Source organism: Camelus ferus, chromosome 19 (genome assembly GCF_009834535.1).
Source record: "Camelus ferus isolate YT-003-E chromosome 19, BCGSAC_Cfer_1.0, whole genome shotgun sequence".
Lineage (NCBI taxonomy): Eukaryota > Metazoa > Chordata > Mammalia > Artiodactyla > Camelidae > Camelus > Camelus ferus.
In genome coordinates, this window is record NC_045714.1 from 31,629,208 (window position 1) to 31,647,692 (window position 18,485).

General features: G+C 43.2%; 1 protein-coding gene and 1 pseudogene across 5 annotated transcripts in view; both read right to left on the reverse strand.

Annotated features, from left to right (window-relative positions):
* SHLD1 (shieldin complex subunit 1) overlaps positions 1–18,485 on the reverse strand; it is a 65,403-nt gene that overhangs the window by 23,865 nt on the left and 23,053 nt on the right. Inside the window, exons 3-4 of one of the 5 annotated variants that reach the window (XM_032461865.1) lie at positions 9,954–10,030; positions 8,746–8,778 (exon numbers count right to left, since the gene is read on the reverse strand). The exons of 2 other annotated variants lie outside the window; for them this stretch is intronic. In XM_032461865.1, coding sequence (XP_032317756.1) covers positions 8,767–8,778; positions 9,954–10,030 — 89 coding nt within the window. In that variant the 3' untranslated portion in view covers positions 8,746–8,766. Of the gene's footprint in view, positions 1–8,745; positions 8,779–9,953; positions 10,031–13,890; positions 14,028–18,485 lie in introns of those variants that run through there. 2 more of the 5 variants (XM_032461863.1, XM_032461867.1) reach the window with 2 other exon arrangements.
* On the reverse strand, positions 1,287–2,030 carry LOC102506659 (annotated as a pseudogene).

Consider the following 18,485-nt stretch of genomic DNA (forward strand, 5'->3'; position numbering starts at 1 on the left):
ATAGCTGTTCAGCAAATATTTGTTTCAGTGAATGGATGAATAAATGAATGAATCAACGAACTGTGTTGTTCATGGTTGTTGAGAGAAAGCCCTAAGAATATTAAAAAAAACAAAAAGGCAGGCCAGATGTTTTAAGCACTTTAAATGCCTTATTAAACCTCACGACAGCTCTCGCAGTAACTTGATCTTTCGCTGCAGCCAACGTCAATCACTTTGTCTACTTTAAGCAGAAAGAGATGTATTAAGAAGTAGAACACAGTTCATATCACTGCTGGGAAAGCTGCAGAAACAGACACGGAGCTGAACTTTTAGGAGCTCCTCCTCTGGACAGCCGAAGGGGCTGCTGAAATATAAAGAAGCAGGAAGCTGCTGCCACAGAGGCTGCTCCAAACTCAGATTCTGCTACAATTTGGAAGCTTCGCAGTCGGGCAGCTGCCTGTTGAGTCAGGAAGCTATGACTGCAGTTGCCAGTTTCAGAACCACGCAGCCTCTGCCACACCCGACACCAGCCAGAAAGGGATGTCCCATCCCCCACCCCCTTCCCCCGTCATCTAGGTGTGAATTCGGAGGTTTACGGGGATGCATTGGGTTAGCAGATCTAACTCCAGAACTCTAGCTGCAAGAGATTCTAGAAACGAAAACTTCCATCTTCTAGAAGGCAAAGAAATCATGCTAGGAGGAGGCTGGAAGGGGCATCAAGTAGACTAATGGATAGACCGGCAGATAATGAAACTGAGGCACAGAGAAGAAGAAATGTGGTCAAAGACACACAGCTGGTAAACGGCCAGGATTCAAAACCAGAAAGTCTGGTCCCAAAGACTAGTAAGACACAGAAGAGAATAATAGCACAGTGCACAGGCAAGCTCACGGGTGTGAGGCCTACAGTCCTGCCCACATACTTTCTTTCCTCATGAAGAGCAACTTCGAATTCACTGTATTTATTAATCCTGACATCACCTCTAGAATTTTGTCTTGTAGTTTCTTATCTTCGAAATTCAAAAATGTATCATTAATTTATTTGACCATTTTATTTTTGGTCTAGGAAGTGTTCTTACGTGTGTCAGGGTGGGGATGGGGTGAGGGAGAAAACAAACAAACAAAAAAACGTTTTGGCACCAACGAGTGACTAAAGCCATCCATACTCAGGCTTCAATAACCACCTCCAACTCCAGCGCCTCATCGTCATTCCATGGTACAAATTAAAGGAACATTTTTTTCATTTATATATTTTTATTTGGAAATGTTTCAATCAGTACAGTGAAACTAAATTTTAGAGACCCTGGGTGTCATTAGTTCGGATATCCATTCGTTTATTACAAAAGAGAGATGTGGAGATTATTTACATGATGAAAAGATTTCAGAACTTCAGTGGAACGGGCAGCTCCATGTGATGCCATTACAGTAGTGATATTTCAGTCTACGTATTTTCCAAGAATGTCACCATCTCTAGATAAGAAATAACTCTTGTCATCTAGACTATATTGGTGTCCTCCATACTCTGGGAGAAGTAATGTATCTCCAACTTGCATGCTCACTGGTTGAATCTCTCCACCTTTTCCTTTAGAGCCCGATCCAACAGCTACTACTGTTGCCTGCGATACTTTTCCTTGAGATAAAAAGCATAATGCCTCCTTTGGTTACAGTTTCGGCTGCACTCCTTTCAACTAATACGCGTTCAAAGAGAGGAAGAAACTTTCTAAATGCCTGTCCTGCCACGACTCTGGCCACTGCAGTTCGTGCTCTGCAGCCGCAAGGAGAAACCATAAAGGGACATTTAAAAGTATCCTGATGTCATCTTAGGACTTCCTAATGGAACATTTACTGATTCTATTTTCATCAAAAAGTTTTGAGAACTACGTTGGATGGAACTGAATGATGGTAATTTAGTCTCTGCTTCGAAAACTGACCATTATTCAGCTGTTATAGACTGGAAACATTGGGACCAAAGCTTGTGGTGTATTCTCTGTTATCTGAAACTGTATTTCCACACATCCTTAGCACGGTTCTGCCTGTTAGTCTGCCTGCCTATCTATCTATCATCTATCTCCATCTACTCACCCACCCACCCATCCCTCAGTGAGAATGACCCAGATAGCAGAATAAAAACATTAAACTATATCCAAAATAAATATTTCGGTAAGTACAGACTAAGGCTGAGAGGTGTGAGGAGGGTCAGTTCTAAATCATAGGATGGAAATGTTGAAATCTGCCCACAAAGGAGAATGTGTCAGCTATTTTTAAAAGATTATAATTTGGAACAAAGACCCTTCTGGGGTGGAGGAAAGAGAAAATGCTTCATTTAACATGAAAACTTATAAGTTGCAAATCTGTCGGTTTGGGAAGGGTAACATTTGCTGAAGGTTAAGTACATGGCAAAGGTACATCATTAAATCTAAAGTAATTAAAAAGCTCGTTTTAGTATCACGTACATCTACTCCATCTTTAATAAGCACACAGCCTCACCAACCAGGAGCCGCAGTCCAGTCTATCTCCATGGTGCAGAAGGAAATGATAAATGTCTTCAGCTTGACTTCTAACCAAGTGCGCCTGAATTAATCATTCTTTGTGCAAGGGAAAATGGATTTGGTTAAACAAATGAGCCTGCCAGCCAAGGACATCAGCCAGATGCTGGACTAAATTTCATATTAATCAAATGTACATCAAACTGAATCAGTGACCTGTGCACAGAAGTAGGGCTGCTTAAAACGTATATTTTAATTCCTCATTTTTATGTTTATAAAAGTAATAAATACTCAGAGCTTTTAAAAGTCACATGAGGCTAAAAGTTTGACCTTGAGTAACAAGAATTCCCTGCCCCTCTATCCTCCTTCCTGTCCCTCAGGGTCTCTACATTTCAACTTGCTGCTCCCTGGTTTTTAAATTCTTTTTATGTCTAATAAATATGGTCTTGTACGCTAACTTGTCAGTCTTAGACATTGTTCGTCGATGTCATTAGCGTCATGCACATGCACTCATATATGCACATTCAGTGTGTAAGTTACTCTAACTACATAAAGTTGATCCCTGCTTTATTGTACAATGTTATTGTTTCTGTGCTTAATTGTTATTTCTCTTTCGCATTTACTTGCTTTGCTTTGTAACTATCCCTAACTCTACCCACACCCTCCAAGAGCCTCGCAGGGTAATTTCCACCTGTCCCCCTGGCAGAATAGTCTTTTGGTTGCCCAGCCCTCTGAGAGCTCTCCACCTTCTGGCTCCAGCCTGCTCCACAGCTGTTGACCTGGGCTTGCCTCCCCTCTGTTGCTCTCCTAAAAGTTTTGTACTATTTCTATGGCGATTTCCTCTGCCCCACATTCTGGGTTTTTTTGTTTGTTTGTTTGGTTGGTTTTTTTTTGCACATTTCTTCTGCTCTATCATTGTCTCTGTTTCTTCCAAGTTCTTTATTTCTCTTTAGTCTTGGTTTTTATATCTTATGATGGAGGACTTCCATAAGTATCTGATCTTTAATATTCGATTGTGATCTTTGGTTGTAAGTTCATAATTTAAGGGTGAGGCAATAAAAAGCTAACTGGAAGCTCTTGCCGTGGTAGGGCTTAAGAGACTGGTGGACTTCATATAGGGTGACTAGGAGTGATTCAGGTTTTCCAGGGGTGGATCCTCTCATCTCCAAACTGGCCAGAGAGTGATGGATAAGGATGCTGTTTTAGACAGGAAGTTCTAGACAGTCTTCTCTGAGGAGACGGCATTTAACTGGAACCCTAAATGCAATGAGGGAGGAAGCAATGTGACTATCTGGGCAGATGGGTTTCAGACAGAGGAGATGGCAAATGCAGAGTCCCTTAGATAGAAACAGGTTTAGCAAGGGTGAGGACCAGCCAGGAGGCCACTGTGGGTACAGCAGGGTAAGCAAGATGGATACAGAAGGGACAATGTGCATTTATAATTTATGGAGATAATTTTCACATAGACCTTGTCAGAGATGTTAATAAGCCTAATATCAAAATATTTAGTGATATTTTATAAAAATGAATCTGAATCACTTTTACAGTATGAGACATCAGTTAAAAAAATCACTATGTTTGGTTAATCAGACAGGCTAAGAGTTATGTGAAATTATTTATCCTTGTTCAACCTTGTGAAGATTGTGAAAGGTGAAAACTCTATACCTCATAAACACTGACACTAGAGACTCTGAATAAGATATAAATCTGTACACATGCCTGAGATAAATCACCTTTGATTTATGTTGTTCATGCAGTTCATGTTGTTGAGAAAAATCGAAAGCTTAAAAAAGAAATAAAAACAAAAACAAACCCAACCAGTTGCCAAGGCAACAAGAAAACAAATTAGACAGAAAATTTATTTTCCATCTCAGCCCTACCACATTCAGAAGCTGAGTATCTCCCTGCCCTGCTTTTGAAGTTCTGTTTAACCTTTATTCAGTCATTCTTGGAGATGGAACGAGAACTGAGAGTCCACAGAACCGTGGCCTTCACCAAAGCTGGGCAGGGGGGCAATGCGCTCGGAAAAGGCCCCGTAAGAGAGGGGGCGTGCACCCTGTGGGTCACAGGCTAAGGCATAAGAATTGCTTTCTTTACTTGGAATTATCCTGCGACTTTGCCTGTATTGAACCATTTTACAGAGAACTTCCACTTATGAGCTAGACACCAAATGGTTGTTGAGAGACTGGAAGGTCAAATAATGTGCTGGAGGATTGCCAAATCCTTCCCCGCGAACTTCTGCAGTTTCAAAGAGTGACTCAGAGCTGACATTAAACGCCATCTGTGCTCCTCCACCAGCCACCCCGCTAAAAGCCCTGCTGCTCGCAGGCTGCCAAGCCTGGCCTTGATTCTCCCAGCTTCCTCTACCTGGAGACGGCTGCTCCTCGGGGACCCCTGCCCACACGCCCCCTCTGTGAAGCCTCGCCAGTTCCCCGGGTAGAGCAGGCTGGCCCCACCCCACGTCCCGCAGTGCTCAGTGTTCGGCTCTCAGCGGCTCTTCCACATCCTACAGAAAGCCCGTGGGCATCTGTTTTCTTATCTGACCATGGCTTCCTAGAGACAGGGACCCTCTCCTAGCTATAGTGGGACACTGTGCCTGACACAGCCTGGGCGAAATGGTTTTAGGGAATGAGACAGAATGAATTAATAACTGCTCTCGATTTTAATGCTAAAGAACAGTCCCCAAATATCAACAAAACAAGTAGTGGGCAGAATCGAAAGCTGGCAGGTGGGTGGGAGGAGGCAACTGTGTCTGGTCCCAGCTTGGGCCCTGGCCGGCCACGTGACTACTGAACCTCTCTCATTTCCCAAGGGTGTCTTTAGAATGCCACCTGTGTCCTGAGAGAGGGCAGCAGGTGTTCCACAAAAAAAAGGGGGGCTGGATTTTCTAATAAGTTCAAGATGGTGGGATTGAAAACACCACTGTGGACTTTGCACAAGAGTGTCTTCCTTGGAGGGGGACGGACGGAAGCGCCTGACAAATGCTGACGCCCTTTCATTCCTGTGCTCTGCTCACCCATCTACACTCTGTAGAGTTTCTTTTCCATCAGACTATAGATTACTTGTAATTAAAAAAAAAAATTAAGCTACTTTACTAAAAGAGTTGGTCAAATTAGAATGTAACCCAATTGGATGAATTTGTATATTTTTCCCTATAAGTGTTATGGAAACCATCCCTTTCCTAGGTCTTCTTCTGCATAAAAGTTACGCACTGTTAATTTCTCTATCAAAAAAAAATTTTTTTTAAACTTTAGAAAGTTATATTTGAAGAAAAGGATTCACAGGATAGGAGAAACGCTCACCCTGGGTGCGGGAAGGCTCCACCATAAACCTTCCTCCTGCAGGCAGCTCTGTTCCAGCCTCCAGGGAAAAGGCTTAGGCATGAATGGTAGCTCCCCATCCGCCTTCCCAAACCCTGAGCGCTGCCTTCCTGATAAGGTGGACATAAATTCCACATCTATGAACTCGCCCGTAAGCAGACATCTGCATTCCAAAGGTCACAAAGATGAAGGGAATCAAATGTAAACAGGTGTGAAGTTTTGTCTCTTCAATGCCGAGGGCGGCAGACACATCTTAGATGAATGGGGTTCCAGGCAAGAGAGTGTCAGGGCCATTTCAGGTAACGGAGCCCAGGCCAAGGATTAGACAAAACAGAAATGATAAAGTAGCAATTTCAAACTTCACCCTCTTTCTCTTTTCTACATCTCTTTCTGCAACTAGCCTTTCTGTAGCTATTCCGTGTGTGTGTGTTTCTCTGTCTCTCTCATGCACACAGCACAGGACTCACATTAGATGGACTCTGTGCAGGACAACCATTTATAATCACACGGTTAAGCAGAGGTTGAGAGATAACGTGAATGTCACGAGGCTCCAAACAGAGCTGAGCCAGACAAACGCTGCGTCCACTAAGGTATCTGGAAGGTCAAGAGGAACAGTCCGTCAGTGTTCCAGGGGCGGTGTTTCTTGCCAATGAATACTCTCATTTAAATGACTATCATTTAAATACTTTAAGAGCCTAAAGAGAAACAGGAACAAAAACTCAGAGGAGTCTGGAGCGAAAAACTGAAGGAAGAGGCAGGAAGGACAGAAACAGGAGTCTCTCTTAGGGCTATTTTGAGAGAAAAATGCCAGCGTACAAGCCTGCACGGCGTGTGCACCCAGGAGCATGGCAGATGGGGAGGTCCGGGTTGTGACGAGGAGGACAGACAGGTCAGCCACCTGGCACTGGGATAGGGAAGGCAGTTACCACGTGGTTCCAGAAACATGAAAGACCAGCACAGCCTTGGATGACTGACTGCCCAGAAACCTCTACCTGGAGAACCAGATCTTCGGCAGAGACCTAGGATGAATGGGATTTTAAGGTCTAAAAGATGCTGAAGTCTACGAGATCTAAAAGATCGCATGCTGCTTTCAGGATGCGACTGCGCACAATGACATTAGCACACGGAATGGCTCTACCCTGGGAGAACTCTAGGTCTCTTCAGTGATTCCAAACCACTGGAATGTATCTGCCAGCCATGCTCATCTCACAAATGTAAGCAGTGGATGAGAGAAGTTAAATATCGTGACATACTGTTCTACAGCAAGGCATGAAAGAAAGCTCAGCTCTTCATCCAAGGGACCCCTTCACACATGGAGAGTAAAGAAAACCAACGCGGGAACACGTGCGGTTTCTACTCTACCCGAGAATCCCTCAAAAATTTGGAGAAGTCTCTCCTAAACTCACTTCCATTCCCCTTAAGATATGAAAATAAAACAAAATAAAATAGGGGAGAAGAGAACAGGGAGCACGAAAGCAGTGGCATCAAAAGGAAAGCAAAATAAAACACAGCAAACTAGGAAGAGTTTCTCTCTGCATGGAAGGATTATGGGTGTTTATCTTCTTCTTCTCTGTGCTTTTTAAAAATATTTCTCAATCTTCTACAACAAACATGTAAACAAGAAAACTAAAATTTAAAGAGAGAGAGATCAAAGGGATCGGAGGAATCACACTGAGATGATGCAAAGGAAGCAACACAATTATTGCCACTTAAATGCAAATGTCTGCTCTGCCTCAGGCAGGGTCTCTGTTCATCTTCCTGTTTTTTTCAAGGGCAACCGTCATTTGTCAAATATTTATTAAATGTGTGCCCCATGCCTGACCCTGGAGAAATGAAAGGTGGGGCTGTTGTCCTCAACAAACTTGGAGTCAAGAAAGAATCCGAAGAAATAAAACACCTAGAGCACTATAAAAATGTTCTTTTGATGACGGCTGTCATCTAGCTTATAGAGAAGAGAGGCAGTGCTGGAAAGAGTTTCCTGAACTGGGAAAGCGGAGCTGACTCCGAAAGGAAAAGGGATTTGGCTGAACTCCCATGGGTCTCCACAAAATGAACACAGCTAGGCTGAAGTGTCTCCGTGGTTCCTACTGGTAGTTAGTATGTTTCTGTTTAAAGACAACGCAGTACTAGTGTGCCCTCGAACCTTCTGTCAAAGTGTCACTGTCAAGTTCTACCTTTTCTAATGAGTCAGCACGAAAATTATAGCAATGTCCTATTTTCAAATGGAAACATTTTACACGTTTTATTAAATAATAATATAGGTCTATGAAAATGCCTAAATCATAGTTCTATTTATTTCCACAAACTGAACATACCCAGTATAACCAGCACTCAGATCAAGAAACAGATCAGCACCAGAACCTGAGGAGCCCCCTCCAGTTACTACCCTTCCAAGGGTTACTGTCATTCTGACTTTTAACGCCTAGGTTGCTTTGCCTTCTTTATACTGTACACAAACGGACTTAACACTGTAGATACAGTTGGTATCTGGCTTCCTTCACTCAGCCTTCTGTTTGTGACACCCCTCCACACTGCTGTGTAGAGCAGCGGTCAGTGCATCTTCAATGACGTGTGTGTTCCATTGTATGAATACACACGTACTGACCCATTCTGCTGCCGCTGGGCATTTGTGTGGTTTTCTGGTTAGGGCTGTTGTAATGAGTGCCGCCAGGACTGCTTCAGTGCACGCCCTTCCAGGCACACACGGGGGCATCTCAGCTAGGTGTGCATCTGGGAGTGGAGCTGCTGGGATGCAGGGTATACAAACGTCCCATTTTTAGAGATACTGCAAATACGTGTCATAGTCTATCTGAGAAATAAGGGCCCATCTCTGCTGTTTGCTTGCTCCTGGCTTTGAAGATGGAGGCAGGCCTGATCCAAGTCTGATCTTCTATCATTGGAGATGGAGAGCCCCTAAAGCATTCTGTTTTCAGCTGCCTTAAAAATACTGTCTTCATGGACGTTGCCTATGCTTATTTTTTTCCCTAAAGAAAAGGCTGTGAACCAAGAAGGGCAGAAGAAATTACACTGCTGTTAAAGGCAAATTACATGATAAAGGACAAGCTGTCTACCAAAACACAACTTATAATTAAAATTATCTTCAAAATAAATCCAATTATCCACATAAACCCAACCACTCACTGGTAAATTAATGACAAAATGACAATGTTGAGCTTTTAATTGCTACTATTGCAAAACCCCAAGCCTACTTCCGTTATCAGGCAGAATAGAGGCAATTAGTTTGCAACAGATGAGCCAGTGAAACCTGTTACAATGCGGCCCAGGAGTTAACAGCTCCCAAGTTTATGAAGTCCATCTGTCTAGTTTTTTCAGGCTTTCACTTTAGACAATCCTCCCAACTAATTGCTTTTTGTTTTGTTTTGTTTTTGAGCAGGGTCTTTTTCTAAGATTTTCAGTATATAAGCTTCATAAGAGCCCTGTTATCTCAAACCCCAAGTTTAATTTCATTTTCAGAACTTATTCTTTTTTTCCAGAATGTTAAAGCTCAAGCAAACCACAGATGGAAAGATTACTGAGCAATGGTAGGGCTTAAATAAATTAAGGTTTCCAGGCTGTATTGCTACTTCCTATTTCCAAAAAGTAATCTTTTTCAGGTTATCAAACATCATTTATGACCTTTAAAGAGCCTCCTGAAGTCATTCATTCATAATAAAATCTGGTTAGACTATTATGATAGTGAATAATGTAAAATGATGCCAGTTTTCAATTGTAAGACCTGATAATGTCTTTGATACAATTTCAATATTACTGGATAGGTTTGAAATGGTCCAAATAACAATCAAATATATTTTGCTTGGCACTGTGAGATTAAGAAACTACAAATACACACAATTAGAAAAGAGGAATAAGAAACAGAATAATTTTGGGAAGAAAATTTCCCCCAAGATTATATTCCCTATGGAGATAAAAGGAAATGGGGATTTGTTCTTGGCACAAGACGGGCTTCCATTCAAGTAGAAAGGGCGGGTACTCTACTGACGGGAAAGCAGTAAGGAATGACTTGAGGGTCATGGAAAGCAGCTTCATGGGCCCTTCCATGGCACCTGGAATCCCCACTCTGCTGGCCTCCTGAGGTTACGACACGTCACAGAGTATTGCGACCAATGTGTTTATTCATTCAACAGATACTTGTGAAGGATCAATTACGTACCATACACTGCTCTATGGTCTGGAGATTGTGTGATGAACAACACAGGTTATGGCCCCTGCCCTCATGGAGCCAAAGACCTAGAAGAGGAGGTAACACAAGGAATAAATGACTCCACAGATAAATTCTAAGAAGTGGCACACAGGGGCCCCAGCAACTAAATCTGTAGGGAGAGGGCGTCGGAGGCGGGCGGCCTGGTTACGTACGACACGCGACACAGTTAACCAGTGTTAAAGATGCTGAATCCATTATTCATAACCAACACCATCTGGAGCCAGCTAAGTGCCGTTTACTGCATCTCCTCATTAGTCATTTCAATACAACTGATTTTTTTTGAGCACTTGTTTCTATTTCAGCCAGTTGGAGGCACCACAAAGGGACGCAGAGTTGAGTATGGTGCGGTCTCTCAAAAGAGCAGACGATCAAGCCTATCGAGGAAGCGGGCCCACAAGTAGTCCGCCAGACCACGACGTGAACTGCAGAGTCATGGAGCGCTAAGGGACTCTAACGGGAGGCAGGGGACAACTGCAGAGAACCAGGGTATTTGGGCTGGAGCCTAGGATGATGTAGCGCTTCTCCAGGCCTAGAATGAGGAACGGGCATTCCGGGGATAAGGGAATGGGCATGAAGAGTTGAAAGGCGGTGCAACAGGTCACGGTGTGTTTGATGAACAGCCTGCAGACTGGCAGGGGGGACCTGAGCAGGGGGGTATGACAACAGAGACAGGAGGGCCTATGGGTGGAGAGACGGGTGTGGGCCGACTGCAAGGGGCCGAGCAGGGGCTGTAGACCAGGGCACCTTGGGGCACTATGCAGATATCTGCCACCCACCCTCTGGTCTAGAGCCACTCCTTACCCAGTGTCACCCTGCTCTGCCCTGGGAGGCTGACTACGTGGACTGCATTGTTAGGTGCCCTTGCCCTCCGTCTTGGAGTTGGGAGCCAAAGGGAGTCCCGGCAGGAGATGCAGGGAGGGAGAAAGGTGACGCCAACTGTTTCCAGACTGGCTCCCTGCCTCAGTGGTTGCCGTGGGCTGGCCGCATCCCTTCTCCATGCTCACAATCCCCTGCAGGCAGGCTCCTGTGAGCGCTCTCAGGCCCACTGCACTTCCCCTAGCATTGTCCCCACACCTGCTCACCCCTTTGTACATGATCTCCTTATGAAGCCTTCCTCACATTACCTGGTTGGACTGTTACCTGTTCCCACCAGGACCTGAACGGATGCAGTCATGCAGCAAGGAAATTGGGAAGTGGCTGATGAAGGCATTAGAGGCAAACACAGAGAGGGAGATGCCTGTGGGAGAAGGAGGGGACTGGGGATGTAAGGTCATGACCACAGTGAAGAGTGAGGTGGTGGGGGAGGTGGAAGGCCAGAGGAGTCACATACCACAGCACTTAAGTGACACCTGCTGTGTGCCAGATGCTATTCCACAGGCTCTAACAGAACTCACTTAAGTCTTACAGCTGCCTTATGAGGCATCCCATTTAACAGATGAGGAAACTGAGGCCCAGAGAGGCTGAGTGACTGGCTCAAGGTCCAAAGCTAGTAAGCTTGGATTTAAACCAGGGGAGCCTGATACCAGAGTCATGTTCTGTGCTAGACTGACTGCTCTGGCTGGGGGAAAGAAAGGGAACTCAGAATTTAAGATCTTGGAGGAGGCAAGGCACTGGCGACACCAACTCTTGGGAAAGCCAACCATGTAGCTTGCTAAAGTAAGGCCACTCGAAGAAAACCTTGCTACCCTATACAAACTCTGCCCCCAATGACAATGCAGAATCCTGTCCAGGTATCAGATGGCAGAAATCTAAATTAAAAAAAAAATGACCATGTCCAAATAAATTACAGCTAGTTCTTCCATAAAACCATAATTATTTTATGTTCCTAAGAAGCCTCACATTATCAAAAAACATATCACATAAATAGTTACTTCAAAATGGGAAAAGGAGGATGGTGGTTAGAGTTGATAAGACTAGATAATTTTTCCTGTTTCGAGTTTTGACAATAAAGTTTAATTATATTTTGTTACCATCTAAAAAGAATGACTTGATAACAGACCGACAGAGAACCAAAAGTAAAACCCAAACAGCACAGAAAAATAACCTTCAGTCAAGTTCACAACCAATGAAGATAAGAAAGAGCCCTGGACGCCAGCTGGCCTCCGGCCATTCACACAGCAGCCGTGTGCCCTGTGCTCTGGAGCAGTACTTCCTTCCTCCGGGCCCAGGGCTCCTCTGATGGCGCTCACATCTCACCCCCTAGTGGTCCAGAAAATGCAGACCATGCCTCCCACACTCGGATGCATAATAATCAGATCTCAGAATGAAAACTTACACCATAAGGAAAATATTGATCAGTGATGTTTGTTTAGGGTCTCCCGCAGCAGGTAAGACCATGAAATCATCAGGGCTCTGGAAGATGAGGCCAGCTAGAGACACATAACTCCAGCCCCACCGGTCCAGTGACTTTTAAGTTGCATCTCACACCTTAACTCGCTATCTGAACTCAAATCACTTCCACAGCAGTCGCCTTCCTTTCCTTAAAGGAGAAAGAGAGGAAGGGAAGATGCTCCCTACACAGACTCATATATTTTTCATTTGCACAGTGGGCTGCGAGGTTGTAATGAGGAATCCAATAACGAGCTCTTAGAAATGTTGCCGGAGGCCTGCAGCCACACGGTGGGTGTCCAACAACGGCTGCTGACCGTGCTGCCAGCCTCTGCCTCTCTCTGCTCATCCTGCACAGTCAAGATGGGGCCCCAGGGAACGGTTTATTTCCGTAGTTGTTCACTTGACATCACAGGCAGTTTGCCGTGATCATGTGCACACTCGGCTTTTCCATGCAAGTGGGGTAGCTGGCAGATGACACTTGTTAACCAATGTTTCATACATTCCTATTAACAGGTGCCAAGAAAACCTACACTACTGTGAACATTAGTCCTTTCGGGCTCAAACTGCTAGTTTGTTTTTAAGGAGCACACCCTCTCTTTGGGGTACAACAGGAGAGAGTCAATAAAGTCCTTTGAAAGGGATGTGGTTTAGCTAAGGGTCTTGTCAATTTTTAAAACGTCCTATTTTCCTGATGTCTCAACACCCCCACAAACAGGCTGTGAGCACCCGCCAGGCAACCGGGGGTTGTGATAAGGCTGGACTCTGCGACAGGTTCCCCTTCTTGCCCTCCCCTGGCTGTGACCGAGTGACATTCAAGTACACTGATAAAATCCCTTCACACCTTTTGCTTGTGCGGGGATCAGGCCCGACCCTGATGGGGCCCTTGCCCACCTGCTCTCACTTGCCCTCGTACCCTACCTGCTTGTTGAGTCTGCTCCCGGCCGCTCCCCCATGTGCCCCCTGCCTAGGCTGCATGCCTCCCTCCTCTAGGACCTGTGAGTATTATAAATGCTTTCATTTCATGTGCCCATCACTTATGTGGCTGTGTTGACATCATTCTTAAAGACCCCACAAAGGGCACCGAGTCCCCATTCACAACACACTAAGCATCCAGTGGTTTTGAAAAGGAAGCTAAGCCTCTGATGACTGTGGCAGTTGGGAAGATACTATATCTCAATCTACACTGTAGAAAATTGGAGATTTCACCATTAAATTGTTCCATGGATATATAGTTCCCTTAAAAATGCCTGTTTGGGAAAGAGAGATTTTTTTCAGCTGGATATGGTCAATTTATCTAGTGTATATAATATTAACTAAATATGTTTCTTTTTTTATTTTAAATGTTTCTACTTAAAAATATTTAATCTAGATTTTTAAAAATAGGATTTATCCAGTGACTGATAATATTTCTCTCCCTGTTACCACTTGTTTTCATCTTGCTCAATTCCCTAAGCCCCCTCCTTTGCCAAGAAGTTGTTCATTTCACTTAAACCATGACCACGGGTGAAATTCATGTCAAAGTTACAGTCCACTTCAAACTACGTTTGATACCTACCATAAAAAGCAGCACCTCTAGTCCTCTTGACTAAAGAGTAAAAGTAGACAGCTGTGGGCTTTAGATCCTTGTGCAAGATGGTGGCTTGGCTGGTTTTGGAGATTCTACATGGCTGTTGCTTCACTGGGGAAATAACACTATATCAAGGCAAAAAGTAGATACACAGGCTAATAACCCGTCCCAGATCTGGACTATAGTGTTTAAAAATACAGCTCTTCAATTACGGTGGGAGAGGAATCTTCATTCATTCATTCATCATTTAACACCATTTCTTGAGTAGCTGCTATGCGTCAGGCATTATTCTAGCTGCTGGGGATACCTCAGTGAACAAGAGAGACAAAGCACTTGCTCTCATGCGGTTTATGTTCCCACTAGTCAAACAATAAATGAACAAATACAGAATTTAACTGGAGACAGTGACAAATACCACGATGAAAGACAGATCAGAGGAAGGGGGTAGAGAATGATGTGGATGGGGGGGCCAGGATGGATGGGGGAGGCCAGAAAGGCTTCTGGATATTATTTAAAGGGATCAGTACAGTTGAGCCAAGTCTCTCCCCCAACACACACCATAAACAGGCTCCTACCCAAGAGACGCCACCTCTGGTGGGTGTGTCAGCAGGATGCAACACGAAACACATGGGACATTAATGTTCATAGTGGCATCATTTGTAAGAGTAAAAATATTAATAGCTAGCAAAAAAAAAGAATAAATTATGGTATATCTATATAATGGAATGTTTTCCAGCCATTAAAAAAGATGTTTTTGAATTTAAACAACATAAGAAAAGGCTCAGGGTACAATGTCTATAGGAAACTGCAACAAATGGCAAAAACTGAATCAGGTCTGTGGGTTAGACAATAGCTCTGTATAAATGTTGATTTTTTTCTGATATTGATAATGGTGCTATAGTTACATAAGAGAATATCCCTGTTGTTAGGATATTTACACTGCACTGGAGTATTTATGGGTAAAGGAGCAGCTTGCCTGCACTTACTCTCAAATGATTAAGAGAAAAAATAATACACAGAGAGAGAATGATAAAGAAAATGTGGGAGAACATTCTCAATGGGAGAAAATGGGTGGAGGGTATAATTTTTCAGAAAGGCAAATCACACAATGGAAAAAGAGCCAATGATATGCACAGACAATTCACATGAGAATAAATTAAAGAAAATTGTGTAGGGTGATGCTCAAATCTCACTAATAATCAGAGAAATGCAAAGTAGGACAATGAGTTCCTGGTTTTCACCCATGTCAGCAAGGGTGTGGGAAAACAGTCACTCTCAGACACTTTTGGCACAGCCTTTTGGAGTGTTATCAGCACTTACCTAACAAATTTGGAAATGTGTGTGCCCTTTGATGCAGCAACTCTACCTTCCAGGCACCTACTCTACAGAGTGAAAAGAGCAGCATGCAAAATTATACACCGAGAATCATCCTCATTTGGTTTTTAAAACCCCACTGTCCCCTGGGGGGCAAAATCTCCGCTGGTTGAGAATTGCTGTTGTGAATCCTTGAGTAATCTACACAAATGAGGGAGGATGGATGCACTGTTCTAAGACACAGAATAACAGTAAGTTAGAAGAAGACTAGTCCTGGCCTGGAGCTGGAGCTGCTGAGGGCCCCCTGTACTGAGCCATTCTCGGTGGCAGAGGGACAGTCCCTTCAGGAGCAAGCTGGACTGTGGCACTGGGGACCCACCTCATGCAAGACAAACAGCTTTTTCCAACACGGAAGGTGCTAATCAGACACCTGACCATAGGGTTGGGCCCATAAAGGGAGACAGGGAATTAAGTGTGAACTCGGAGCAAATAAATCTAATTCTAAGGATCTACTGAAGGATATTTAATGCTATTGATATTCCCTCTAAACAGTAGTTAGTATTCATTTCATGGAATTAACGTGGGTTGCCTACTTTCGTGCAAACCTATACATTCAGATCCTTTCTCTTATTTAGTCATACATCTAGTTCTTTGGTGATTTTTTTTTTTAAAGCTGTCACTTTAATCACTTATGAACACAGTTTTAGAAAGAAAAATCCACCCCAACGTTTCTCACCTCCTCTTATGAGAAATTCTTTTTTAGTTCCACCTTTGGAAGTACATTCTAATAATGTATGTGCCACAGCTCTGGATCTACCACTAAAGAAATGCGTTTAAAAATGCCACCCCCTTAATTCCTTCGTGGCATATTAATTTGATGTTCTAAAACAAATATTTTACCATGAATTAACTCCTAGCAAATAATAAGATCAACCTAACTAAACTGGCTTCTGTCACACTTCCACCATCTTTAAATGTGTTTGCTATGCATTTTTTGTTTGTTGGTTTCCTAGACACTTTTAAAGAGATCTTTTGTTAGTTATTAGGCTTCATTATAAATATTCTTTATTAAAAGCTACTAAATCACTATTCTTTCAAACACAGCAATACATTTCTCAAGCTATGATTCAACTAATGAGAGGATTCATTCACCAAATTCATTGGGTAAGATATGTATGAGGAAATCTACTACAAGATTCTTTGTGAGAATAAAAAAGTGAGGCCAACCTAAACATCCATCAACAGACATCACATTAAATAAATTATGGTCCAACCATACAGTGGAGTACTATGCAGCCACCAAAAATATGAGATCTCCCTGTACTGATATGACAAGATACCTTAATACAGCATTAAATGAAAAGAGTAAGATACAAAATAGTACATATGGTAAAATTCCATTTGTATTTCTAAAAAATAGATATGTGCATTGTTTGTGTGTGTTAACATGTGTATGTGTGTATATATGTATGTATGTGTATGTATAACTATATGTATATACAAATTTTTTTAATTTTTAAAATTTTTTACTGATGTGTAGTTGATTTACAATGTTAGTTTCAGGTGTACACCAAAGCCATTCAGTTATACATATACACACATATATATATTTTTTTCTTTTCAGATTCTTTTTCATTATATGTTATTACAAGAAACTGAAGACAGTTCCCTGTGCTATACAGTAGGTCCTTGTTGTTTATCTATTTTATATATAGCACTGTGTATCTGTTAATCCCAAACTCCTGATTTATCCCTCCCTCACCCTTTCCCCTTTGGTAACCATGGTTTGTTGTATAAGCTTAGAATTGCATAGAAAATATCTGGAAAGATACACAAAAGTTATCTGTGATCATCTCTAGGTAGAAGTGTTGAAGAGACACAGGACTTTCACGTTTCATTGCATAGTCTTCAGTACTATTTATTTTCATAGCTTTTTTAAAAAAGGATGACTAATACCTTCATCACTAGTATCATAGCTACCATGCATATACCAAAGTGGGGACCTCACTGCCTGGAATCACTAACGGCTTCTAGGGAGCACGAATCCTGAAGCCTGATAAGAAAGGCTGTATGCCTGAAAGGAAGACTCCAGCGCCATCGCTTTTGCAGCAATGTTCAAGTACTCCTAGGCTGCCTGGCTTACCAAACTGGGAACATTCCACAGAAGCAGGACTCTAACTTAGGAAACTGCTCTGAATAACGCAGCGTCCTGTATAGGAAGAGGGACAGATATTATTTTCAGAAGTCAGGAGTTTTCATTATATTTCTGGATTTCAATTTTTTTTTAAACCAAAGTGGTGTCATTGTCCCAATTCTGAATCACAATTTAAGCACAATCAAATGTGGCCAAGAGCTGCCCTTGGCCCAGCACAGGAAAGGGACACAAAGCAAAGGCTGAGCAGAGAGAGCAGGGCCCTGCAGGGCTGCAGCTGAGAGCAGCGGGCACTGTCCTGGCAATGGCCGCCAGCCAGCTGACTTCTAAGCCCGTGTGCGCTGAACACAATGGGAATTTAAGGCAGAAAACTACAGATGATGGTTACAGGACCACTCACTTGCTCATAGGTATTAAAAGCAAGTCGTGCCGTGAAAGATACAATGTGTGGTGTTCCAGTGGAGAAGATGGAGACAGAGGTCTGGGAACCATCACTGCCACTCTGCACCCTCTCCCACCCCAGGTTACTCGGTTTACATGCCCTGGATGCAGAGAAACAAAAGCAGGGGATACAAATAAGGAATGTTGGTACCTTGGTAACAAATAACAAATCACCTTGGATACAAATAAGGAATGTTGGTAACGGATCAGCACACCACAGGCAGGCAAGATGGCTAGGAAAGCCAATTCTCCCAGCACACTGAAGTGGCACGGTGACGCTAAGTCTCTCTGTCTGTGACCCAACGCAGATGCCAATGACTTCAGCAGCTCCTGCATCAACACCGTGGACCTCTGTTCCACTTCCTTCAAGATTACTGTTTGATTTCTTCTAGGTGTAAACCTAATTCTTTTCAAACGTGGGGAGTAGTTTATCAAAACTCATGCCTGACTGGTAAGGGTGGAAACGGACACCAGGCATTTATTGGAGATAATCTGCTTTCTCACAGTAATGTAGGGAAATGACTGGTGCTTCTTCACCATCACAAGAGATGGGAGATATGACAGAAGAAAAAGAGACAAGTAAATGTTTTAATTCTCAACAGGGAGGAAGAAGCTATAATCCACAAATCTATGCCTTACGGACCACTGAGCCGGACACTTAAGAGTTAAGCGTGGG